The sequence below is a fragment of the Macaca fascicularis genome, chromosome 7 (assembly GCF_037993035.2).
Source record: "Macaca fascicularis isolate 582-1 chromosome 7, T2T-MFA8v1.1".
Taxonomy (NCBI): domain Eukaryota; kingdom Metazoa; phylum Chordata; class Mammalia; order Primates; family Cercopithecidae; genus Macaca; species Macaca fascicularis.
In genome coordinates, this window is record NC_088381.1 from 79,227,789 (window position 1) to 79,255,500 (window position 27,712).

At 37.8% G+C, this 27,712-nt stretch overlaps 1 protein-coding gene across 3 annotated transcripts in view; it reads left to right on the top strand.

The window, feature by feature from the left end:
* The window catches only part of MCTP2 (multiple C2 and transmembrane domain containing 2), a 258,463-nt gene extending 232,827 nt beyond the window's left edge, over nucleotides 1–25,636 (top strand). For all 3 annotated transcript variants that reach the window (XM_005560564.5, XM_073998498.1, XM_015453430.4), the window contains 4 exons: nucleotides 1,691–1,800; nucleotides 13,965–14,074; nucleotides 20,288–20,385; nucleotides 22,555–25,636. In XM_005560564.5, the coding sequence (XP_005560621.3) occupies nucleotides 1,691–1,800; nucleotides 13,965–14,074; nucleotides 20,288–20,385; nucleotides 22,555–22,623 (387 nt within the window). In that variant the 3' untranslated portion in view covers nucleotides 22,624–25,636. The remainder of the gene's footprint in view (nucleotides 1–1,690; nucleotides 1,801–13,964; nucleotides 14,075–20,287; nucleotides 20,386–22,554) is intronic.
* The last annotated feature ends 2,076 nt before the right edge of the window (nucleotides 25,637–27,712 follow it).

Genomic DNA, 27,712 nt, shown 5'->3' on the forward strand with positions numbered 1-27,712 from the left:
CCTTTGGGTCAAACTCCCTCGTTCTTTCAAATGTTCCTTTATAAACATGAATACTTATGTGGCAGACAGAGCTGGGTTTTCACCATTGTGCCCATTAATAGATGTCAGTGGACTCATGAATTAGTACGCTCTGGCAGCATATCTAATTTTTGACACAAACTGCTTGAGGAATTAGAGTAAGGGAAAAAAATTCAAATTAGGATAAACAAGTACAAGTATCTTGAAAGTTTGATGTTGCAAAAGGAAGCAATGAACCTGGTTTTCCTTCTGCACAGAATGAATGGATAAAGGAGTAGTCTTATTGGTAAGAATTTATTCAAACCATTGCAGTACCCTTTACTGGAGAGGGGGCGGCAGTGAGGCATTCCAGCCTGTGTTCTTCCTTTGTTTCAGCCAAGTAGTTTCATAAAGGCAGATGCAAGAAGGGAGATTTGTGCTTTTCAAGATTTGTGCCATATTGGTGCTTTTACCTGCAATCCCTATTGGCAGTGGGTTCTCTTTCACTCCATCCATGGCTCCAATTTGATGGAACAAAGGATACAAGATGAAAATGATTTTATTTTTTCCTTTTGCAGCACAGATGGTATTATAGGAATGTCCTCTTAAATTTAGAAGTGTTTGCTTCATAGTTTAGTACAATTGTCACCCAACTAAAATTCTATGTGGGAATAAAGTTTTGTAAGAGCTGTTTGAGGTTTTAGGTTTCATACAATAGGTGTAGTGGCTACAATGACCCAGAGAGACAGGAGTTGAGAGCTCATTGACTACATCCCAATTACAGCAAAGTCCACAGGAGAGCTAGAACATAGCATCAGAATATTAAAAATAGTGTAAAAATACTACTCTTTAGGGAATCTTCTGACATTTGAGTGATTTCTGAGTAACCTGCATTACTGTTAGTTACCTGGCATGGTAAAACACATGTAAGGTTTTCTATAAACAAAGTAAGGATAATATTGTTAGAAAGCTGAATTCCATTTCACATGAAGCATTGGAGATTAAGGAAGATGAGTGTATATGTGCTTCCAATGTCATGAGGAGATCACAATCAATTGCTGATCATCCTGGAAGGGAATAATCTGGGTAGGCTGCCGCCCCAGTAGTACACTGTAGGATTACTTTGTAGCATGTCCACAGCTGCTTGCTTTGTTTCTGAAGTGGTTGCCAAAGGATGGATGAAATGTTATCAGGCTAGCAATATATTTAAAACATGCTTAAAAATGCAGCAGAGTTTGACTAAGATGTTCCAGTACTAGGAATCATACTACCTCTGTCTCCAACATGCCAGGAACATTTCTGATAGGAGAGGAATATAGGGTGATCTTGCAGAAAACCTGTGGAGACAGAAAGGACGTCAGAGTTAGCCAGACTGACGGGATTGCGGAGTTCTGTGAGGGATGCAGCAGCCTCCACAGAAAAGTGAAGTGCTTGGTTCTGTGAGGCTTTCCTTCATCACTTCATGACAATGAGGTAGCAACTGAGGCTTGCACATTAGGAGTGGTAGCATCTGAGTGAGTGAACAGATTTTTCTGGGGGCGGGGGAGTCCATATTTAAGTTGTAAAACAATGATTTATCTATTGTAGTCACTCTATTGGTAAAAAGCTTGTTATTATAACATGGTATAATACTTTCTGTATCGGCTTGTTAAAAAATGAAGTCACAGTTAAGTCTTGCTTTTATGTTTTCCAGGAATCGGAGAAAAAGGGGTTGATCGAAAGAATCTATATGGTACAGGATATTGTTTCAACTGTTCAAAACATCTTGGAGGAAATAGCTTCTTTTGGAGAAAGGATTAAAAAGTAAGTTCTAAATTTGTGTTGTGATGTTTGAAGTAGACCTGCTATCCACAATGACAGCGGGGTTATGGCAGTGGGGTGGGAGAAAGGGAGGTCAGAAAATACAAACATGAACTAAAGCAACACTCTTGGGTTAGCCTGTCTGACTTCGGTTGACTTCTTAACTTCACAGTTGGGTGGTACCTCACAACTGGGGTGACCATAAGGCCTAGTTTATTCCAGTCACCCCAGCATAAATATTAACAGTGTCCCTTTTCACTCAAAAATATATCAGTTTGGGTGATAACTTATAGATATTTAAAATGTTACCCTATTCAGAAATAAAAAGAGAAGCAAATGCGCTAAAAAGGAGCCTTTTCTATCTGAACCACGGAACTTAGTAAATGCCTTGAGTAACTTTTCTCTCCAATTCTCCAAAGAAAGATACATATCTAGTACCATCATAGATGGATAAATGTGAAGTTAGTTCACCACATATATGGATGTCTTAGGACAGGATACTACTCTCTGGCCTTTTTTAGAGAAAGTTGGCAATATTTTCAGCTTTGTGGGACATATGGTCTCTGTCCTGACTACTCAACTCTGTTGTTAAAGTGTAAAAGGAGTAACAGTTAATAGGTAAATGAATGGGTATGATATGCCTTCCAATAAAACTTTATTTATAAAAACAGGTAACATGCTGGATTTGATTCACAGTCTACCCACAGCTTGCCACCCCCATCTTAGGATGTGATAGCTAAACTGTCTAATGGAACTCCAGTTAACATTAGACTGTAGATTCATATGTTTTGTTTGTTTTGTTTTATACATTATCAACTCTGCATTACTTAGTTTTCATTTGGCACCAATAAATGGAAGGTTTTTAATTTTTTTTCCTTTGAATTATTAACTTACTTCCCCCTTTAATCTAGAATGGTGTCAACCATGTTCTTTCTAAGGATTAATTCTTACTTTGTTGGTCGTGTCTACGTGGATCATTCTAGTTTCTTTAAGTAAAGAATGTATTGTTTTGGAATTGCATGGGTAAACAGATTAAAAGTGGTGCTAAAAAACAAGTGAAAGTCTTATGCATTAAAATGCAAGGAATCCATAAATGATATTAACATCAGAAAATATAAGTAGTTAATATGCAACTTTATGTAAATACTAATGTTCTTAGTTGCAGTCAATGAAATTGCCCTTGAATGCCCATTTATTATAAGCATAGTTAACATGTATGTTTAAAAAATAAGTTATAAACTACTTTTAAACAAAGTTGATGAATTTTTATTGAATTTACACAGTTATACCCATTATTAATATCTTAAGAAAAAACAACAGAAGTTTTGCTCACAGATATGATGCCTATATGCTTTATTCTTGTAGGTTTCATATCAATTGGCAAAAGATTCTTGCATTTACCCTCAAAATGTTTACTATAAACATATTTGGAAGTAAACATGAATAGTAAAATGAGGAGGGTATCATAATTCTTTATTCATTTCCTCACTGAACTATCAGTTTTTGAGTTTCAGACACTGACATGGTCTAAGAATGAGAAATACATCCATAATTACAATAGTGATAGCAACACCGACTGTTATTGCATGCCAGCCAGGCACTCTTCTAAGCCCTTTAAACAGACTAGCTACTTTGAAGAGCTACTTAAAGGAGTAGGATTACATCATTCAAACAACCCTATAAAGTAAGGGTTGTTAATATCCTCATTTTACAGATGAGGAAACTGAATCACAGAGTGATTAAATTTGTAGTCCAAGATCACACAACTAGTAGCTATGTAGCTTGGATTGGAACCTGTCCTCCTCATTACTACACTATAATGTCATTATCCTCAAGGAATCTCTATTTCAATGAGGGAGAAACGGAGTAATAGCCAATTAGAATTCAGTAGCATTAGTCTTAGGGAGCGGTAAGAGAGAATTCTGGGAGAGATCTGATCAGCTCAGGAAGAGATGTAGGAGAAAGACAGACCGCGGGCAGTTCTGAAGCAGAAGAAACTTATCAGCATCTCTGAGAATAGGAAGAGATAGCTGGGCAAAGAATTGATGAATGAGGGATTCAGGAGTGGACAGCCCTTGTGCCAATGCTCAAAGCTCAAGACTGTGTGGGAGATACAGGGAGATGTAAGGGATTTAGTGTGTCCATGCCATGGAGGTGCGGTTGGCAATGCCTAGAGATGAGGCATGTCATGCAGACCTTGAGGAGACGGCAAAAGTCAATGGAAGAAAGTTCAGTGAGGGACGTATTGGCAGCAAGGAGGATAAGAGGACACAGAGTGGGGTCAAGACCCGGGAAGGAAGATCATGTTGTTTGGTAAAACTGTCTCCATTCTCGAACATCTCTAAAAGACAAATGTGGCTGTTGTGCAGTTGATAATGTAAAAGGAAATGTGTCTGAGGAGAGAAGAGGGCAGAGTGATTTAAACAGGCTCCCAACCCTCCAGTGCTTTGAGGGGCAGCTGTGCCCAGCACAGCTGTAGTGGCCATGTCTGAGATGTGTCTTCAGCCCATGAACAGAGTACTGTTCTGCCCAGCTGCAACACAGGAAGGCTTTCTAAGGCTCAAATCCTATTAATTCTTGGCCATTCATTATTACAGTGACCTTAAAGTCCCTGCTGGGCATTCAAGTGAGATGTCATGTGTAACCCTGTTGGAATTCCATTGTAACTCAGTGCTTAAGAACCAGGAAAACTTTTATTCAACTCTTGGCAACTGGCAAAAATACAGAAATACATAAAACTCTCAGAGCAAGGCTTCCCTGATACTGATGAGGGGGGACCCCAATGGTGTTGCATTTATGTGGAATGAACTGTATTCCTTTTTTCCTACTCTTCTCTAGTCACCTTCCCTAATATTACACAAATTTTAAATGAATGTATGTATGAAGCCAAAATATTTTACTCAACATGTAGCATTTGGCTGGGCACGGTGGCTCACATCTGTAATTCCAGCACTTTGGAAGGCTGAGGTGGGCAGATCACCTGAGGTCAGGAGTTAGAGACCAGCCTGGTCAACATGGTGAAACCCCATCTCTACTAAAAATACAAAAATTAGATGGGCATGGTGGCACATGCCTGTAATCCCAGCAACTCAGGAGGCTGAGGCAGGAAAATCACTTGAACCTGGGAGGCGGAGGTTGCAGTGAGCCGAGATGGCACCACCACACTACAGCCTGGGCAACAGAGTGGGGCTCTGTCTCAAAAAACAAACAAAAAAACAAAAACCATGCAACATTTATGCTAGACAGTAGGCAGAGCAGTGCAGGAGAGTGAAGCGTATCATATGTTCTATCATTATGGAGTGAGGGCTCTAACCCTTGCATCCTTGAGTGGCTAGGGAAATCTCCACAGAGGAGATACTGAGATTAAGGTAGACCTAAAATAGGCAAGTTATTCCTACAAATGTTCCAGGGTAAAACTTAGAAGCTACCTTCATAAGAAGTACAACTTCCCTGGGTAGGAATGATGTGAAAAATACTAAGCAGAAGATGGGCAAGCAGGTTAAGTTAAGTGGTTGCAATCCTGAGGTTAAGTGGGGTTGGAATCCAGATTTGATTCCAGTTAAGTGGTTGGAATCCAGGTTAAACAGGGCTGGAATCCTGATGGGGCCATGGGGAATGAGAGACAGATGCATTTTGTGTTTAATTCAAGAGTGACATATCAAAAGGGACAAAGAGTGAGGACAGAAAGATCAAGGAGGGGGCCAGGTGTGAGGAAAGCAATCACAGGCTAATGTAGAACCATGCATATGTGAAGGAAAGACTTTAGTAGAAGACAGGACACAATAAGAACCTACAGCAGAATATGACCAGTAGTTTTCATTTCCCTGGGAAGAAGAGTCAGAGGACCTCACTTATCTAAGCCCTGGAAACAAGGAAATAATCTCATTGACACAAGGTCAGTGCAGTGGGGCAGCCAGTTGGGGGCGACTCAGAGAATATACCTGCACCCACATTTTGGGATGTGGTCATAATCACAATAAGACACTTTGTAAAACAACATTTTCAACAAAATCAACATGCCTGTAATCCCAGCAACTCGGGAGGCTGAGGATTTAGAAAACGATGTTCTTCCATATTAGTGAGCCCATGTGGTTGAATGAATGAAGAGGATTCCTTGAGTTTTTTCATTAATTGAGAAGTTAAAGTCATTTGTTTCATAAGGGCCCAAGTCAGGGATTACCTCTGAGGATTTAGGGAGCTCTCAAGTCAGGAAAACTGGGGAAATCTATGAAAATGTTGTTTTACAAAGTGTCTTATCTTGAGATGGGAAAGCTTTGATTTACCAAGCTTCTTCAACTTCGGATTTTCTATGGAAGATGTTCTATAATACACGGGGAAAGAGTCTAGTAAGGTTTTAAGTGTTAGGGGTATTGCTACTGAGTGTCTTTGAATTAAATCCTCAACATTATAAACAGGAATATTCAGCTAGATCACATGAATAACATGGGCTTATTTACATTTTTTTAAAGTGCCTACTACAGAAGCAGTGAAGATGGGATCGTAAGCCAATTTTCTGAGTTCAAATCCCAGTTTTGTCACTGGAAGTGAATGATCTTAGGCAACTTATTTAACTTTTAGGACTCAGGGTCCTCATCTGTAGGATGGTAATAACAATAATGAGTTTTGCTTCATAAAATTTAAATGAATTAGTACATATAAAGAGTTTAGACCAGTGGATGACAGGTAGTAATCACATAAAATTAACTATTGTGAGTATTATTTTTTGGCCATTGACTTGACTTTCTTCCTCTGTGTCTTAAATAAATCCAGTGAATGTCCCCTGCCCTCCTTCTAAACCATTTTAACACAGAAGTTGTACTTCTGAGGTGCCAAATTTTTGAGAAATCTAAACTTGTGGGTTGCTGAGGGGAAAATGCATTAGTCAACTGACCTGGCTCTTAGAAGGCAAATCTGACAGGCTATGTGGGAGAGTGAGTGTGTCGCCCAACCCCATTTCTAGAAAGCACATGACACACAATACACTTGTACACACACAACTGTTGGGATCTTTATTAGGACTGCATTAATTGGGAAAGAATTGATATCCCAATACATGTTTAAGTTTTCTAATAGATGAGCTTGTTATATCCCAGTGTAATATCTCTTTAGATTGTCTTTAATTTATCTCATTATTATTTTAGAGTTTTCTGTATAGAAGTCTGACATTTTTTTGTGAAATATATTCCTGAGTACTTGATAGTGTGGTGTCAGTTTAAATGGCATCTTTTTTCACATTTCATTTTCTACCTGTTACTCACATATAGACATGAAATTAATTTTTCTGCTTTGTTTCTAATAGCCGTGGTAAACTTAGTTATCTTATTTTTATGTGAAGATTATTATTCTGGATTTTTTTCTTAGATAAATGTATCATGTAAGAATAATTTTTTCTTCATTTTTCCATCCCTTACACATTTCATTTTCTTGACTTGCTGTACTGGCTATTAGCTGTCATACAATGTGGATTAGAATTGGTATTTTGAGGCATTCTTTCCTCTTGGGATCTCAGAAAGAAAGCTTTCAACATTTCACCCTCAAGAATGATGTTTGCTGTAGGTTATTGTAAATATGCTTTATCAGATAAAAGAAGTTCGCTTTTTATTCCTAGTTTGCTGTGAGTTTTTATTTTGAACATGAGTTGAGCTTTTCTTTCCCTAACATTTTTGCCTGCATTCATTGAAATGATGTTATTTTTCTGCTTTATTTTGCTTTATGTGGTGAATTATTTTGATTGGTTTTCAAATGGTAAACCGATCTTACATTCTTGGAATAAACCCAGCATTGCTGTTATATAGTCCCTTTTTATCTGGCTGGATTTTATTTACTTGTTTTTGCTTGGGATTTTCGAAGTTATGATCATCAGTGAGATTGACTTATTTTCTGTTCTTGAAATTTTCTTGTGGCTAGGTTATTCTAAACTCATAATACAAGGTCAGGTAGGTTCTCTGTCTTTTTTTCTGGAAGAGTTTATGGGAGTATGATATTACTTCCTTTAAGATTTATAGAATTAGCTGCTGAAGCATCCAGGCCTGAAGTTTTCCTTTGGAGATGATTTTGGATGAAATATTCTGGATATATATATATATATAGTCAGCCATTCTATTATTTCTCATCTCTGTTTCTGTAAATTGTAATTTTCAAAGAGTTTGTCCCTTTCATATAAATTTTCTACTTGTTGATTTAAAGTTGTTTATAACATCCTCTTATTTAATGTCAGTAAGATCTGTTGCATTGTCTACTCTTCTATGCTTGATATTGTTTTTTATCTTCTTTCTTCTTGACGGGGATTTATCAATTATATTAGTCTTTAGAAATAAACATCATTTGCCTTTACTAATCTTCTCTATTTCCTGCTTGTTTTTTCATTAATTACTACTCTTATATTTTTCTAACTCTTTAAGATGGATAATTAGATCACTTATTTTCAATCTTTCTTCTTTCTTAACATAAACATTTAAGGCTCTAAACACAACTCTAGCTCCATGCCAAACATTCTGGCATGTAATATTCTCATTATCATTCAAATTTAGTTAAAGCTATTTTCTGATTTCTCTTTTGATTTCTTCCTTGGCTAAGATATGTATTGCTAAATTCCCAAGTATATGGAGATTTTCTAGTCATCTTTTCATTTCTGATTTCTAGCTTACTTGCTTTATGGTTAGAAAATATTGATCCAGCAATGGACTACTTTTGTCAATTTTCCATGTGAGCTTGAAAAGTAGATCATTGGATGCATTGTTCTCTCTATATATTCATTAGATTAAATTTGCTCATTATATTCAAGCCATATTTAATCAGCATTTGTACTGATTTTTGTTTTTGTTTGGCTTGTTCTATCAATTACTTAGATGTGTTAAAACTTTTCACTATTGTTGTACATTTGTCTAATCCCCCCTTGAATTTTGTCATTTTTTGCTTTCTATATTTTGAAGCTACCTTATTTGGTTTGTAGATGTTAAAATTATTATACTATCTTGGTTGATTGGAGCATTAATATGAAGCAACCTATTCTTGCTAATACAGTTTTTTCCTAAATACCTTGTTGACCAATATTGGTATGGCTATACAGTAGTCCCCTATTATCTATGGGGGATATGTTCTCAGACCCCCAGTGGGTGTCTGAAATCATAGATAGTACTGATCTCTGTATATACTATGCTTTTTCTTATACGTGCATGACCTATGATAAAGTTTACTTTATAAATTAGGCACAGTAATGGATTAACAATAATAATCAAATAGAACAATTATGGTAAGATAATGTAATAAAAGTTATGTGAATGTGGTGTTCCCCTCTCTTTTAAGATATCTTATTGTATGTAATATTTTGGAACTCCAACTAACTGAAACCACAGAAAACCAAACTGCAGATAAGGGGTGACTGCTGTCTCACCTTTTTTGTCTCCTTTTCTGTACTTTTCTTTCAAGCTGTCTTTTTGTTTCAAATGTTTCTCTTGTATCTCACTATCACTATCATTTCGATGTACATGTAATCCCTGCAAAATTAATGACATTTGCAATTGCATTTAGATTTAAATCTGTAATTTATTAATAGTAGTGTTTACTTGTTTGTTCTGTGTCTTTTTATTTCTTCTATAACTTTCCTCCACTTGCTAGGAATTGAAATACTCTTGCTATTCTTTTAGTTGTCATCTTAGAGTTAACAGCTTTATTTGCCACAGTCCAATATTGTCACTTTTAATGCCTTCCCAGTCAGTGCAGGAACCTTCTTAATCTATGTTCCACATCTCTTTGATATCTGCCATCTTTTTCTTCTTTGTGATGCCTTCTAAATACTTTTTTTGGAAAATCATGAACTGTATTAGTTCTCTGCAGTTTAAAATCCTGTCCAATTCATTCATTGGGTTTTTAACTTCAATTATTGTAGTTTTCATTTTTCAAAATTCTATTTGCTTTATCAATTTTTCTTCTTTTTCATTTTCTTTTGGATTATATCTTCAAGTGTCTCTTACATGATTTTTAACATATTAAACATTATGATTTAATATATTGGATTAGATTTCAAAATCTGAAATCTTTCAGATTTTGTTGGCTCTTACTCATGGTGTCATGTGTCCTTTTGTGGTTTGGATTTTTAAGTATACACTTATATTCCTTGGACTTTCACGTGGAGAATACTCAAACATCATAGTTGATGATGTATTTCCTTGGAGAGGAGTACTGTTTAAGTCACCTTGGGATACTGACAATCCCAGGACCTACCAATCTAGGTCCTTCCTTAAATTCTTTTGCTTGAGGCTTTTCAAACAACACCGGTAGCATCAACTCAGATGATAAATATCTCCACTTAGCACCAAGGTCATGATTTATGTCCACTCTTGTATGGTACAATATGTCCCTCCTTCCTTATTCTTACCCTGAATATGTAAGCTTTATGCGATGGTCTCATATTAAAATCTCCCCATGGGGAGTTCCTAGGCTTCCTTTTCTGCCCCCAACCTCCCATTGTACCATGCAGACAACAGAAAGAAGCTCAAAATCCCAATATTTGGCAGAAAATATTAGAGTGAAAATTGACATTGGAGCTTAGTTCCCTCCAAGAGTTCTTCCAATTTATTTTATTTTTATACTCTATTTCTATTTTCATGTCAACCTAATAATGGCTTTTTTTTTCTGTTGATTAGTATTTTACTTTCTCTTCAAAGTGGAATGGTATTGCTAGAAAAGGAATGATAAAGTATATTCGTTTTTAAAAAGTAATTTTATTCGTGTTTGTAGCTATTATTTTCACAACTCTACCTGATATCAAAAACTTTCTTTCTGTATTGTGTGTTTTGGGCAATAACAATGAGAAAAATGAGGGTAGCTAACACTTATTAAATAATGACTATGTGCCATATATTTTTATAAATAATTTATGTATAAAATTATGTATAAAATTATGTATAAAATTATGGAATCCCCTCAGCAGCTCTATAAAGTAGATGCAGTTATTATTCCCATTTTACAGATGGGAAAACAAAAGCACAGAGAGGTGGAGTAAATTACTTAAGGCCACACAGCTAACAAAAAGTTGCACAGGAATTGTTTTTACATTATAGGCTACAAAGTTAATAAGTAATCTTCTGGGGTAAAAAAAAGAGTGGGTTTTGTTGCCAGCTAGCTATGGATTTATGTCCAGGATCTGTCATCCACTGTGTCTCCACTTTAAAAAGTTGGAAAGGGGACAAATTTCTTTTTCCTTATTTATTTTAGTTATTTGTTGTACCTGATACAGTTGTTACTTACTTTTATTATAAATATATCAATTATAAAAATAATCAAATACAACCAATGAAATATAAAGTCTTTTCTTATTGTATATATGTACATTATTTCTACAGTTTAGTTTTTTACTGTATGTAGCTTTGAGCCCACAGGGTGGGGGGGATAGTGTGAGTGTTTTTAGTGTATTCTCATCTTTTTTTTAAGCTGCATAGTATTGCAGAGTATAAATCTCATTAATTTTTCTTCATTTCGAGATTTTTCAATATTTATTTTGCTGAGTTTATTTAAATACTACCAACCAGCCTGGAGAAGACATTTATGTACTGCCCCTGTGCCTTCGGGCAAGGAAAGCTGCAAGTTAAATTTCTTGCCATGCTGAACTGGATCCGTTGTGGAGTTCAGATAGCATTTCAACACATATTGTAAAATTGCCCTCCAAAAAGTTCTGATACAAGTTCTACTCTGGAGTAGAGAAGTCGGGAATGGACCTATGCAAATGTAGAAATTCAGAATAACAAAGATCGCATAATAAAGAAGGGGGAAATATAGTGATTGATCAGTTGGTGGAGTCACATCACTGGATCAGGGAGGGCTTTGGTAAGCCTGGCCAAATCTAGACATTGACAAGGAAAAACTGATAGATTTGTTCATGTGAAAGTTTATAATTTTTATGTTAATTATAAACAAAATAAAGGAAAAAACTGAAAAAATGTTATATATAACAAACATGACAAATGTCTGAGTTTTCTACTATCCAAACTGATATTGGAAATCACTGAGGAAAAAGTTAAGCAAAACAGCTCAGGAGAAAACTAGCAAATAGTAACTCTTTTTGAGTTTTTACAATGTGCCAGACACTGAGCTAACTATTCTGCAAATTCTTTTTAATTCTAGCAGAATCTATGATATAGGTATTATTATTCCAGTTTTACAGACGAAATTATGGTTCAGACTGATTCAATGCCTGGGAGTTACTTAACTTGAGCTAAAGCTTGAACTTGAACCCAAGTCAGTTTTTGCTTATGAATCAATTTTCTGAAGCACTTTCCTAAATAATAGCCCCAGGCCAAAAAAAAAAAAAAAGATTAGAAATCATAGAGAAATTAAAATGACCCATGGGCATATTAAATGGTATTCAAATTTGCTTATAATTTAAAGAATTGAAAAATTAAAGACATATATATATAATATTTTACATCATAATAGGCAAAGATTAAAAACAATAACACTCAGTCTTTTGTTTGTTTTTGAGAGGGAGTCTTGCTTTGTTGCCCAGGCTGGAGTGCAATGATGCAATCTCGGTTCACTGCAACCTCCGCTTCCCGGGTTCAAGTGATTCTTCTGCCTCAGCCTCTCAAGTAGCTGAGATTACAGGGCATACCACCACGCCCAGCTGATTTTTATATTTGAGTAGAGATGAGATTTCACCATGTTGACCAGGCTGGCCTTGAACTCCTGACCTCAAGTGATCTGCCCACTTCGTCCTCCCATAGTGCTGGGATTACAGACATGAGCCACTACACCCAGCCTCAGTCTTAACCAGAGGATGAGATTACTGTAGTTCTCCTATACTGTTGATAGAATTGTGATTATTTGGACAAGTTAGACAATCTCTGTCAGCCTTAATTTGCTCATCTATAAAATGGGGCAGTGACAACGTTACACTCTAAATATGTGAACAATGTTAGCACAATGCCTGGCACATAGAAAATGCTTAATAACTTTGTGCTATTCCCTCTAAAATCCACCTCCATTCTCACCCGCCTCCCATAAAAAACATTTTACCATTCTGTATTCCTAGCACAAGGCAAAGAGGCTCTACGCTTAAATCTGTATGTGAAGATGAAGACCATTAAGAAGAAATACTCTAGGTACCTCAGTAGGGCTTTCGATCTCTAGGAGTGCACGTGAACATCTACAATATATCCAAGTCCATGTCCCATCTTGTAGATCTCCATTTCCATGCCAGTCAAAGCAGGCAATAGATACAACAAAAGGAGCCAGGAGCTCTGTGAAAATAATACATAGTGTAATCACCTACAGTATCTATCAATGGTGGTGTGATAATTTATAGTCAAATGCTTCCCCATTTATTTCAAGGCACTGTTAGATTTCTGGTGTAAACAAGCCTGGAAATTCTAAATATAAGTTATTAGCAAACAGAAAAGCACCAATGGCATGTGATAATATCCTCCCCATGGGGCACAGTGGCTCACACCTATAATCCCAGCACTTTGGGAGGTCAAGGCAGGAGGATTGCTTGACCTCAGGAGTTTGAGACTAGCCTGGGGTGACATAGGGAGGCCAGAGCTCTACAAAAATTTTCAAAATTAAAATTAGCTGACTGTGGTGTCTCTTGCCTATAGTCCCAGCTACTAAGGAGGCTAAAGCAGGAGGATCGTTTGAGGCTGGGAGGTCGAGGCTGCAGTGAGCTATGACTGCATCATTGCACTACAGCCTGGATAACAGAGCAAGATCCTGTCTCAAAAAAGACAGAAAAAAAAAAAGAAAAAAAAAATCCTCTCTTTTCTGGTAAAGGAAAGGTTACCATAATTACTAGTAATCCTGTGTTTATTGAGACAGTTATTGACTTAGAAGTGACCTAATCCTTAGTTTTGAAGATCTCCATGCAGAGCCATCCTGGTAACACTGCAGTTTTTAATCACTTTTGAGAGCCAAAGGTCTTCTCAGGAACTAAAGGTTCCAGGGAGATAAAGTCACCAATATTCTGACAAATTGAATGGCAATTGGTTTGTGACTGTCTCTTTAAGAATGTCTTTCTGGTACCCAATCATTTTGGCAGACTCCCATCTCGAGGTTTGTAACAAAATGTTTCCAGTAGACTTCTATAACTATGAACATGAAATAAACATGACAAGTTGACTCAGTGGCAGTTGTCGAACATCAGAGGAAATCATATTTATGTGGTTTGTCTACAGCACATTTAACTGGACGGTCCCCTTCCTTTCATCTCTGGCCTGTTTGATTCTGGCAGCAGCCACCATCATTTTGTATTTCATTCCACTGCGGTACATCATTTTAATCTGGGGTAAGTTTGGCATGGTCCTTTTGCTAGCAATCAATTCCAGGTAAGAACCAATTACTCATTTTTAAAGTACGACTATTAACTTTAAATGTGCTCTTGTTGGCAATTAAACATGAGATTAAGGAAAGCATTTAGGGAACAAAAACTACCAGGACCTCCCTGAAAAGGCCAGTTGCTTGAATGATCAGCGTAGATATTTATAGGCCTCTTGCATAATTGCAATCAAATAAAAATGTGATTGTACATGCCATTTCCCTTTGGGCTTTCCTAATCATAAATCCTCTTGAATAATATATTGCTGTACTCAGGTAACTTTAAGGAAACACTGTTCAAATAGCGAGCAAACACCTGCATCATGCCCTTTATATTATATAAAAGTGGATCTGACCACTACCAGGTTGCTTCTGACACTTCATCTCTCTTGGAGGAAAAAATTCACCTAACCCCATTCTTAAATCCAGAAGCAGGGAGAGGGAGGGGAGGGGAGGGGGCATTCTGTGAATACCTAACCAGTGCCTGAACAGAGAGGAAGTTATTATTTACCAGGGGAAATGGTGTGCCGATATAAAGTTTAGCTGCTTTAAAAAGAAAGTAGAAACAAAACTGGCAAACTGGAAATAAATGTCATGACTTGATTTAATACTCAAACTAGCGACTGGACAAAATGCAAGCAGCTTGGTGAACATTTGTTTCTGTTCCTGGGTGGGCTCTGAGTTGATATAAGGAGAGGGAATTGCAGTAACTTAAATGTTGGAGAAGCAGTTAGCCCTTCTCCGTAAAGGGTCTGCCAATCCTGGTTTTCCATGACTTAGCTATGACTGCCACTGAGTTCTCAATGGTCATCACTTCCAGGGATCTTCAGATGTTAAGATGTTTGGGGAAATCACAAAGAGAAGAGACTGTGTTGAGATGCATTCATTCTCAAGCAAAAGCTGAGAGCCTGCAAATGCTGGATGAAAGCTACAACCGTTCTAAAAACCATTAAATATAGATTTTTTTCAAAGACCATCCAACAAAGGTAGAATCCTGCTGTTAAGAAAAGCCAAACTTGGGCAATAGGAAAAAAGTCATGGAAAAAATAGAATAGCTTATACAGTTACAGAAGTAGAATGATTTAGAGATTTTGAGAGAGTATAATCCAATTATTCTCTAAACTGTTCAGGGATCTATTTTAATACTTGATGATCCTGATTCTTGGAGGAAAGTCTAATCTGTGCTTAGTTCTTGTTGGTATTTTTTGTTTACTTGGCAACAATAATAGGAAATTGATCCTTAAGAAAGAACATAGAGCTCCTCAGGGCCACTGATTAAGAAGTCATATTCTGAAAAAAAAAAAAAATTAAAAAAGTATTTTCCTGAATAATTTATATACTGAATGTTATTCACATCAACTGGGTATCTTATTTTTCAATTATGTTTTCATGAGTACTACTGTCTTATTTACTGAAAACGTTTAGAACATAGATCTTAAGATTGTTGTCTGACCCTAACCAGAATGTGATTAAAAATTGCAATCATTTGGCTAGTGGTTTGTTCACTTTTAAGTTCATGTAAGTTGAGTGCCATGGTCAGCTGTTAAACACTGCTTCTTCTTGATTTCCTCATCATCCTGGTGCTTGCTTGTTCTGTTTCTATGCATCTTTCCTTCCACAAAGAAGACTAATACTGGCTGGATACAGTGGCTCACGCCTGTAATCCCAGCACTTTGGGAGGCAGAAGCGGGCGGTTCACCTGAGGTCAGGAGTTTGAGACCAGCCTAGCCAATATGGTGAAACCCTGTTTCATAAGCCAGGGTGATGGCAGGCACCTGTAATCCCAGTTACCTACGTGGGAGGCTGAGGCATGAGAATCGCTTGAACCTGGGAGGCGGAGGTTGCAGGGAACTGAGATCAAGCCACTGCACTCCAGCCTGGGCAACAGAGCAAGCCTCCATCTCCAAAAACAAACAAACAGACAAACAAACAAACAAACAAAACCGAATACTGTATTTTCTCATTTGATCATCAGTTTTGAGATTCCAGTCCCTCTTTCTCTATACCTAGATCACTTTGACTTCTGATCTTATCCTCCAAGATCTTGGCAGCTTTCCAACAACTTTCTGCATCTACTTAGTGAAATATTGCTCTATTTTTCATTTTATGGATAAAGTTATTAAATGGTATGGAGTTTATTATGCTCTCTTGGGCCCATAGTAACCCTCTGAGCTTTGTACTCTATGTCTGGTTCTTCAGTTTTACATTTTAAACAGGAGCTCATAGTTTATTGATGAGCTTACCATAGTGAATGTAGTCACAAGCCTTGACAATTACCACGTGATCTATTGCCTCTTCTCATTATGTAAAAACTGCTATGCCATCCTAGAATATATTCTGAAATTCTGTTAGGACTTATCCTAAGACAAATTAGTTCCTAGCTAGCATAGGCCAGGACATTGTTTTGCAGATTTCTTACATGACTGCATCATTTGAAGCAATTTTTTTCTCACAAAGGAGATAAATGTATATGTCTTAAAGTTTTAGTGGTTTTTCTAACTTTAAGGATCAGAAGACTTTCTTATTCTAAGTTACTTATTCGTTTTTTATTGAGTGCTAAAATGGTGAATATCCTTAAATGTTTTGTTCTATGTTTTGAATTTTTTGAAAAAATTTAACTGTATATGCTAGATTTCCATGTTCTATATCCTCAAGTCATATTTTTGTATAAGTATTAGAATCATTTCACATAAGCACATAAAAACAGTCTAATTTCATATTAGCTATGGGGAATATTTTTGGACACACCAAAATTATTTTGATAGGTGAGATATTTTATTTCCTCTTTAGCCCTATAATTCTTAGTGTAGCCACATTTATGTAATAGACCTTTAATGAGTATTTAAATATTTTTCTGAATGAATGAGCCTGCAAGCTTAATACCTGTGCTCTATATAGATGACATTTTGTTAGGCCCATGACCTCACTTGTGTAGGAGTGTGATTTTTGAAAATTAAGTGAGAAGTAGATTTTAAGGATATCTGAAGTTTTCTTTAGCAAACATTATCTACTATATTTTAGTCACTTACATGAAGTATGTATTTCCAGAAGGCAGAGCATTTCTTAGGATTAGATCCCATGTGGGTTTCCTTTTGAGAGATTTCCCATATTCCTTCCATTCGTAGAGGTTTTAATTATACTTTTTCAGTTCTAGTTGAAACCACTTCTGTTTTTTCAGGTAGATATTAATTCTGTAAGCTAAATTTTTAGTTTTTTGCAAGAAGGACCTATTCTTTAAGTTTGTATCTTCATTTGATAGCACAATATCTCTACATGGAAGATACTCAGAATTTGATAAACGAACAGGCAAGGAACCCCTGCCTCACCCCAACCAATGTATTACAGTTGGAGCTACCTGCTGGTCACTCATGTAACTATCTGAAAAATGGTGTTATAATTGTGTTTCAAGTGGTTATTCTCAAGTGGGCAAATGTGCAAAGCAGCCATGCAATTTTTCATCTCTTCTGATTTTCTCCAAGTGATATATATTTTTTTAACTGTAGGGCTCATTCCACCCCACTGATCAATTCAGTCTATGATCCGGGACCAATACATAGCATCTTTCCCAACAAAATGTTTTTCTTCAGTATTTTATCCCACTTGTTTTTTTTTCTATTTTTCTTTTCCTTTTTTCTTTTTTTTCTTTTTTTTTTTTTTTTTTTTTTGCTAAAAGTAACTTTACAACAGATATACTCTCCATCTGTACCATTTAGGTTAAAAAAAATCTAAGGTATGTTTAGCATGCCAATAGATGAAGCCACAATTTCTAAATGTGTCTACGTCATCATAGCTGACTTTAATAGTATTAAAGGCTCTTTTCCATCCTCACTTCCTTTGTCTCCTTAGCTTGTTTGCATCTACAGTAATGATGGTAGTCCTCTGCATTGTTGTAGAATTTCAGATTACAGTATCATTTTGCCTGTACTGCCCAACGTGATTCTCCCATCTACCCAAGAAACTCTATAAGGAGGTCTTTATTATTCAAATGTTAATGTAAGAAATGTAAGGTACAGGAAGGTGATTTTTCTAAAATTACACAGCTAATACATGATGAAGCCAAAACTGGGGCCCAGGTATTCCTACATCATAACCTTTGTTTTCTTGTCCCTTAAAGAATGACCAAGGTGGCCGCGTGTGGTGGCTCATCCTGTAATCCCAGCACTTTGGGAGGCTGAGGTGGGTGGATCACCTGAGGTCAGGGGTTCAAGACCAGCCTGATCAACATGGCGAAACCCCGTCTCTTAAAACAAAAAATAACCAAGGAGTCTATGATTTCCTGTTGACAGTCAGTCTCACACAGTTGTTAATAGGGCAGAATTATTGGAACGTTTGATCTTGGACACCTTCATAAATAAGGTGTGCCTTTAAAAACATGCAGTCTGAGTGCCCTATAATTTGTATTCTGGTTTTTTTCGAACATAGATAGTCTCAGTGCATTGTGGAATACTTTTGCCCTTATTGGTGCATTTGAGCTACTGTGCAGGTTTATAATCTTCCCAGTGACTAAGAATGCAGTGTTTTGATCAGCTGTGATATTATCCCTGCCTTGGTGTTCATTGTAAAGACTCCAGATGCGCACACCATATATAATTAACAATAGAAGATATATCTGTTCTCAATACGTCTTTGTCTCCCTTCATCATTTTGCCTTGTCTGTTTTCTTTTGCCAAAAAGCCCATGCTACAATTAAATGTCTTTAGAATAACACAGTGAGAGTATTTTAATGTAAAGGAACACTGGGGGAAATTTTAGCTAGAAACGTGAAGCTTGCTGTGGGGGTAGAGGGAAAAAAGGCAGAGTGCAGCTTTGACTTGAGGGAAAGGGGATCGTTTGCTAGGAATCTTCACCAGCCCAACCGCCAAGCCACCATTTACTTGGGCACAATGGCTGGCTCCCATTTGCAAAGCAGATGTAAATCTGACCCTCCAAAGAAATGACTGGAGGTTGGCATTGTGTCAGGTATAATGCCATGCAGGAAGCCTAGTCCTCAGATGAAAGCAAAATAATATTTAATGAACAACAACAAAAAAAAATCAAACCCTTTGTGTGTTGGGGACTAGTGAACAGTTAAATGTTACCTTGACTTCTGAGTAGGAGCCATTCAGAGTACAACGAAGCTAAGAATTCATTCAGCATCATTGGGACTGACAGCCCTTCAGATATGATCCTTGTTAAACAAGCACCCTGTGGCAAAACTTCAGAAGGCCACCTAGTCTTTCTGCTTCTAAAACTCAACATGAAAAGCAGGTTGACATTTGGTGAAAAGACTACAGCTTATGAGCTCCGGATATAGTCAAAGCAGCTCCAAAGAGCAGAGTAGAAGACAAAACGTGGTTGAGAGGAACTCCCCTCTAAAGAGTTAGCCAGGGGCAGAGCGTGTCCTGGATATGCGGGGGAGCCCAAGGTGCCACCACCACAGAGGGACAGTCTATAGGATGTCGACGTCTTAAACGTTGAACCCGTTTCTAATTATCATTGTCCTTGTCCTAAATTAGCATGTTCTCCATTGCCCAGACAGACCCACGCGCCGACGTTGTGATCCATAAATTAAGTTAGCAACCATAGTAAAATAATTTTCCAATAATAACTTTTCACAGTTTCCTGCAGCATCAAAGTACAATCAACATGTCAGGTTCTGTTCTGCTGTGAGAGGAGAGAAACCTGTGAAAATGAGTTGGAGGTGGGGAAAGACGGATGACTGCAGTTTTCTCTGTAACAACAAAAAAACATCTCCCGCCCTCTGCCTCCCACTGCTATGTTTGGTCCAGAGCCTCCAAGCAGGGACTTGTTTGGGCTAATGAAGGCCTTTTCCCATCTGGGACATTTGTTTTCATAGCAGAGGAGGCTGTTAATCAGCGTATTCCAAAAGAGCCAACGTGCTCCCCAGTTTGAGCGTGTGTTTCTGTCGCCCTGCTGCTGGGATTGTAATGGGATTTTCACAGCTGAAGAAGGCAGAGCCCCTCTTCACCAGCCCCTGCTTCCTGCCTTCAGGAAAAGGCATTTGTGAATGATTCCACATGACAGCAACATGTGCATGACTTGAGGTCTGGTAATTGTTTTCACACTAATTTTTACTTGTGAATATCCCCTCTCCCCCCAGTCAGGCAAGTTTTTGAAGATAGATGCTAGATAGATAGATGATCGATTGATTGATAAAGAGATCTCCTGTGTTTCTATTTTTCAGGCATAAATAAATTTACTAAGAAGCTTCGAAATCCCTATTCCATCGACAATAACGAGCTACTAGACTTCCTCTCTAGAGTGCCATCTGATGTTCAAAAGGTATGTAATGAATGGTCACCACCAACAGTGGCCCCGACCTGAAATCTGGCCAGCCCTGGAGCCAGAGGAGCACAAGGCTTCACTTGTGTGAGTAATTGAGATAAGGAACCAGAAAATCCTTAAAGAGGCCTGGCTTGCAGGGAAGTGGCAGAAAAATCTTTGTCCAAAGCATGAGGTGATTGGGGGAAATTGTTTTGAAAAAGAGCTACTTAAGAATGATCTGAAACTCACACTGTGTGGCTACTGTGCACTGATGCTTGTCCCCTTTCGATTGCTTGCCTCCCTAAAGAGGATAAAATGGGCTCAGTGAGTAGAATTGCATGAGATTCAAAGCCGGGGAGTTTTGCTTATTTTCTTCTTCTTCTTCTGGGTGGTAAGCATTTTAGGGGAAGCAGAGGACAAGAGGATTATTCTTTTTATTCTCATTTGCCCTGATATATCTCCTAGGCCTCCCTTCTATCCCTTTCCCTCTGAAGACTTACGGATGCTGAGGGTGCAGCCCCCATTTACTCTAATACACAAAGAGGCAGAGACAGTGTGAAATAATGTGAGATCAATCCGAAGTATTATTCACAGATAATGGTCACTTAGTCCAGCAGCGTCCTGTTTCTGTGGATACACAGAGATTAACGAAGGCAACATACTAGAAAGTCATGTAGAGTAGCTCGATCCTGGCCCCTGTGGATCAGCCTGCTATAAATCCAGAGGAAGGAGGGCAGGCGGCAATTTCTCTAGTGGAGAATAGAGATCACTGAATAGGTAGATGGGGAGACCATGGCGTGAAATATCATCAAGATGATCAAAGACACAATCCTTTAATATCTTAGAGAATCCCAAATCAAATATCGATTTTCATATTTGAGTCACTGTAGCATAATTGGTTCCCTGGCAGCTAAGGGGGGATTGCAAAGATCTGGGGCAGATAGGCCTTAGAGTTTCTTCCCCCTTCATTCCCAGTTCTAGAAATTAAAATGGACTCTGTGGTGCTATCTTTCTTTAAACTTCATTTTATAATTAGCTGTGAAAACACATTCTATAAAGATGAATTTACTCTTTAACATTTGTATTACTTAATTAAAAAGTAATCACTGGGCCCCTGTTTGTTTTGCATTGAAGATTGACAGGTATGTCATCCTCTGCTCCCTTAGGGCACTTTCGCAAAACACCATAAGGAATGGGGTATTTTCTTCATTTATCTGCCTCTGACAAAGTACAGCCTGACTTCTGTGATCAGGCATAATGTCCTTGGGGAATTTGGCACAAATGCTAAAAATAGGGAGCACATGTGGTCTGTAATACAATATTTTAAATAAAGCCATTCCACCAGCAGCCTATCAAAGCCCATACACTAAAGCAATACGTTTGCAGCGTACCATCACTTGGGTCGCAGTGTGAGTTCATGCTGTATCCTTGAAGAATAGAAATTTCCATCGAGCCCCCAAGGATTCTCTGTGCACAGTCCAGGCACTAGCCCTCAAAGTGGCCATTCCAGTTGCAGTTGGCATGAACACAGAGAGATGCGACAAAAGAGCATTCCAGGAAGATATACAGTATGCGAGTAAGATCCTCCCTGTTTCGCCAAGGGCGCTTTCTAATAACACAGTGACAGTTTGCCACTGGGGACTCCTGAGTACTCATATTTATCACAGATGTTTTAGCCATTACATTGCAAATGAAATTAATTTCTAAGAGAAATCTATATAAAAGTCTTGGGGTATCAATTTCAGCATTTTTTCCTCTCAGGCAAAGTAAATGTATATAATTTTCTGAGATGTGTTCCCCAAGATTTTAGATATTTTTAAATGAATAATCCTAAGTTGCTGTATCATATACTAAGATAAACATTCCCAAGAGGCAGTTATTAAGCTTACTTATGGTTGAAAACTGGCACACACAAAACGAACATAATCTTGCAGTGCCCAGAGAAGGTAGAAACCCACGCATCTCATTAGAAAAATCTGCTTTTAATATTTTGGTTTCAAGAAATGATGCATGACTTCTCAAATCCTTCCTGCAATTAATCCCTCCATGTTCCTGTGTTTAGAAAATGATTCATTACCTTTGAACCTTCCTTCCTTTGCCTTAGGTTGTCCTTGGGGAGCCATTAGCACACACTGTGGTGAGCTAGGGTTACCTAACCGCCAGCATCACGGCTGTTTGTTTTCACAGGTGCAGTACGCGGAGTTGAAACTCTGCAGCGGCCACAGCCCCCTGCGGAAGAAGCGCAGCGCTCTCTAGGGCACACGCTGACTTTGGACAGCAGCACCCAATATTGTGTTTGGTTGATTAGACCAACATTATGGCTGTTTCAGTGGTACCCAAGGTGTCCTTCTGAAATGCATGCCCTGTGGCACCCTCTGTATTCTTCCTCCTCCTTCACGTGCACAGACATACATGCATGTGCACACACCCCCATGCATGGGTGTCCTAGTTGCATAGAGGGTCAGCCCAGCAAAAAGCAACAATCCTGAGACTGGGAAAGACTAACATCCATTCTGAAATAGGAGACAACAAGGCTGCAGCCATGGGTCTGAACACCACCTTCCTTGAGAACAGCCAGGAGCCCACTTGGATTCGAGAGTGACTTTGAACTTGTTTTCACACCTCCAACAGACTCTCATTAAGATTCAGTTATTTCCACTCCCCATCCCCACACTCCTTTCAGATTATTGTTCATGGGCGTAAGTCTCTTCTCCGAGTTAACAAGTCTTCGGTAGCCATCATCTGTCCAAATACGGTATATTATTGAAAGACATTTTTAATAATTACCAGAATTAGTTCGAACCTTTAGGGATCTTTCAGCCATGATTATTAAGGATATGTACGTGAATTTTTGGGAAACCTCTCGGTGCTGGATGGTCAACCTGCAGCGTGGTCCATTGCTGGCCATGGATGCCCCAGGAAGGTCCCTAGAGATCACTCACTTGAAAAATGAGGCTTCCGTGAAAGTATTTGGTTGCTTTCTGCTACCACTTCTCCTGACTTTACTTTTTGCATATTTTCAAAATATTATAAAATGTCAACATACAATTTCAGAAAGGCAGGTGGGGGTAGGGGAGAAATGAATGAATGAATTCTCTAGGTATTTAGAAGATAAGGAACTGAAGACCAAGAGACTAATAAGGCTGCTTACCTAATTATTATAATCATTTCATTTGCCTGAATGTTTTAAGCAGAAAGTAGAAATACTTCAGCTGCCCAAATGTATCTTTTGTTCCTCTTAGAAGTAAAATAAGCTACAAACAATAAAAATTTATTTCAGAACCCCATTTCTAGAAAATACCACCCCAGAGTCCTCCTTTGACAGCATCTGTTTCTGCAGACCTCATCATTCCACAGTATTTCCCTGCCAGGTAAAAATCCTGACTTTGTGCATATATAAAATGTATGCAGTTAACTGTTTAAATGATATTTAAGTTTTAAAGATTGTATTTTGTTGACACATACTTTGTGCAGTTTTTATATATGTATGTATTATAAAGAAAAGTTAAGGTAAAAAGATCTCATTTAATAGTGAGTTCCCTATTTTATTTTTTTTGTCTCTGGGTTGTAATTTAATAATCTTCAAACAAAATGTTTACGAAAAATGCCAAAGATTCTAAATCTTATCATCCAGTGTCTGTTTTTCTTCATGTTGTATCTCACTGGGTTGCTTTCTGGCTGAGCCAGATTTCTGCATGATTTGATTTACTTCAAGTTAATGAAGCTGGCTGGAAAAGAGCCTTGCAGAAATTATAAAAGCTCCAGTAAATCTCGTAGTTGTACATACAATAGATACCCAAGAACCTCTTTTGTCAAACCAGTTACTCAATCTTCTGTGTAAACAATGCCTCATTGTCTTGCTTCTAACTATCATCTAGTTTATCACTGTCTGTCATTTTGTAACGACCTAAGTCAGACATTTTTAAACAGACACGTGAGATCTGATCAGTCATTTGAATGAAAACTTTCAGCAGCAAAATAACCCCTTATTTATTTAAAAGTGGAACCAATACTTTATTGTTGTTCTTTTGCTATAGAATTTCAAAATGAAATTATTTGCCCGACAAGAAGGCATCATTAGTTAGAATTCTTTCCTCTGTAGCCCGACTGAAATTCTCAGTGTTAAGTTTAGGACCCAAACACCAGCTGGGATGTAAGAGCAGGACCGAATCAACCTTGAATAAACTGTATATAGAAAACAATTGTTAGTTAATTAAGTAGACACTGGATGTTAAAAAGGAATGTTAGTTGTAAGTGACATGTTAAGATTTATACAAATTGTCAAAAACTTTTAGGAAAGATTCCAGGATGCTTTCAATAAAATTTATGGATTATAGATTCACAGTATGATAATTAAGTAGGGATGCTGAAGTCTTGCCAAGTTTTCCTGGTTCTCTTCTCAAACTTTATCCTCCCATTTCTAGTCCTGTCTCTCGATCTAATAGGCATCTACACCTCAGCAGGTCAGAAACTAAACATCATCTGTCTCTCCCTGTCTTCAGAACCCCGACCCTCATAATCTCCTTCCAGCTTCTTTGTTTGCCTTGCTGGGACTGGCATTTTCTGGGCTCGGAATTTCTCGGTCATCCTCTTTTTTGCTCCCCGTGCTGTTGTTCTCGTCTCCCAACTCAGAAAGCCTAGTAGGTCCAGTGTCAATGCGTTGACCACTTCTGTTCTGATTGCCACTACCCAAGTGGAGGCCTTCATAACCTCTCAGATGTCACGGCCATGATGCCAGTTACATTATGCCTAGTTAATCTTCATTCAGACTGGAAGGACCTCCCCCCAATTTCTTTCTGAATAGATCCTACTCTCCTTCAACACTTCCAAGTCTCCTGCCCCAAAGAGGCTTGGTCCTGTGGCTGGGTGTGACTCCAACTTCCTTTTTTGTACCTTCACATCTTTCATATCTTTCTGGCATCTGCCATACATCATAAGAGGCTTTGACCACTGTCCTCCACTGAATAGCCCATTATAGCTAGCACCTAATAGTTACTCAGGAAATAAATACTTGTTTAAGAGGCCAGATCATAGAGATTATTTTTCTTTCTCTGCCTTTTCATGTGCTGTTTTCAGAACAGAGGACTGGGTTGGACAGATTAGTATGATCTATCCTGGAGATTAATTTCTTGCATTAAGAGCTTATTTTGTGTGATATTATTTATAATCCCTGGCTATGTCAATTATAATCTTTTAAATTATGTCTTATATTTGAAGTTCTTACCTACATATCAGAGGAAAATATAATGTTTATTTCCAGGTGGTAAAACAGTCTTTTGATTCTTTTTTCTTGTAAATTATCATTTAACAAGTCTATATTGAATGCTGATAATTTTCTAGAACGAAACAGACTGCATCCCCTTGGTAGAGCCAGACATTAAACAGATACTTTTGAGAAACAGCATGCCATGCTCAGATTTAAGTTTGAAAAATATTCTGGCTGCAATGCATAGCCTAGCAATTTTCAAAGTTTAGAGAAGAGTTATTAATATTAGTCTTTTGGAGTACTACTGATAAATGAATAACACCCCAGACTTTCAAATAGTGGCACTGGAAAAAAAAATAAGTAGAATTGAGAGACGGTGAAGAGATAAAGTGAGCAGGACTTAACAATTGCTGGGCTATGGGATGAGGGAGAGTAGAGTCAAGGATGGCTCTCAGTCACCCTGTCTCCAGGTCTAGGAAGATGGTGTTACCTTTCACTAAGGGAGAGAACTGTAAGAACTGCTGTGAGAGGACCACAGGAGTCCAGTTTTAGCGCTGAATCTCAGGTGCCTGAAAAGCATCCAAATGGGAATGTCAGCAAGATAATGGAATATATGGATTTAGTTCTCAGAGAAGTAACACACTGTACTTGATATGTACACAAGTTAAGGGCAAACACTGCATATCAAAGTGATTGAAACTAAATGCTTCAAGAAATTAAACCTTGAAGAACTCAACAGTCGATGTCATATGTATAAAGGCAAGTCAGATAAGAGTGTAAATAGAAACAGGGGTAAATACAGAGGAGAAGAACAGTAAGCATGGACCACCCTAGAATTCAGTGGCAGAGCATACTTCAAGAAAGCTGATGTGGTCAATAACATCAAATGCTGCAGAGATCACGTAAGTACAGAATCATGACCTTAATGTGAGTTTGGAAGCACCCTGGCAACATGTCATTTCAGTGGAATGGTAGAAATGGAAACCATGTTTGGGTTGAGAAGTGAGTGGATGTGAAAATATGGGGTCTCTGAATGGAGGTAACCCTTGAAAAATTCCACTGTGGAGGAGAAAGGAGAGAGAGGGCTGGAATTTGGAATGAAAGGAGATATTTGGGATTATTTTAGTAAGAAAACAGATGTGTCATGACCTCAGTGTAAATCTAATAGCTGCAAAAAAATTCTTCATGGACATGAGATGGAGTTAGCCATATTCATTATTTAAAACTATGTTCTGCACTTACACATTGTTGGTTGAAGTGTAAATTAGCTCAACCACTGTGGAAGACAGGGTGGGTGTTTCCTCAAAAACCTAAAGAGAGAAATACTGTTTGACCCAGCAATCCCATAACTGGGTATATACGCAAAGGAATATAAATTGTTCTACTATAAAAACACATGCACACACATATTCACTGCAACACTATTTACAATAGCAAAGACACTGGATCAATCTAAATGCCCATCATTGATAGAATGGATAAAGAAAATGTGGTAGATGTATACCATGGAATACTATGCAGCCATAAAAAAGAATGAGATCATGTCATTTGCAGGAACATGGATACAGCTGGAGGCCATTATCCTTAGCAAACTAATGCAGCAACAGAAAACCAAATACCACATGTTCTCATTTATAAGTAGGAGCTAAATGATGAGGACACATGGATACATAGAAGGGAACAAAATACACTTGGGGCTATTGGAGGGTGAAGGGTGAAAGGAGGAAGAGGATCAGGAAAATAACGAGTACGAGGCTTAATACATGGGTGATGAAATAATCTGTACAAAAAACCCCTCTGACACAGTTTACCTATGTAACAAACCTGCACAGGTATCCCTGAACTTTAAAAAAAACCTATGTTCTATCAAAACCTGCCTCTCATTTATGTATTAGGAATCTTATGGCAGCAGAACAGTTGAAAAACTAAAATAAAAATCTTCTGAAAATGCACTGAGTGGTAATTGATAATTGAATAAATACTGAAATCCCAAAGGATAACTTCTAAAGGAATGGCTTCAAGTATGTTACCCTTGTGTAAAGCCCACAGCTGTTCTGTCCTAGCATTTTAATGTAATGATTTACACAGGAAAATGGATATTCAAGCACACAAGAATACTAATATTTTATAGCATTTATC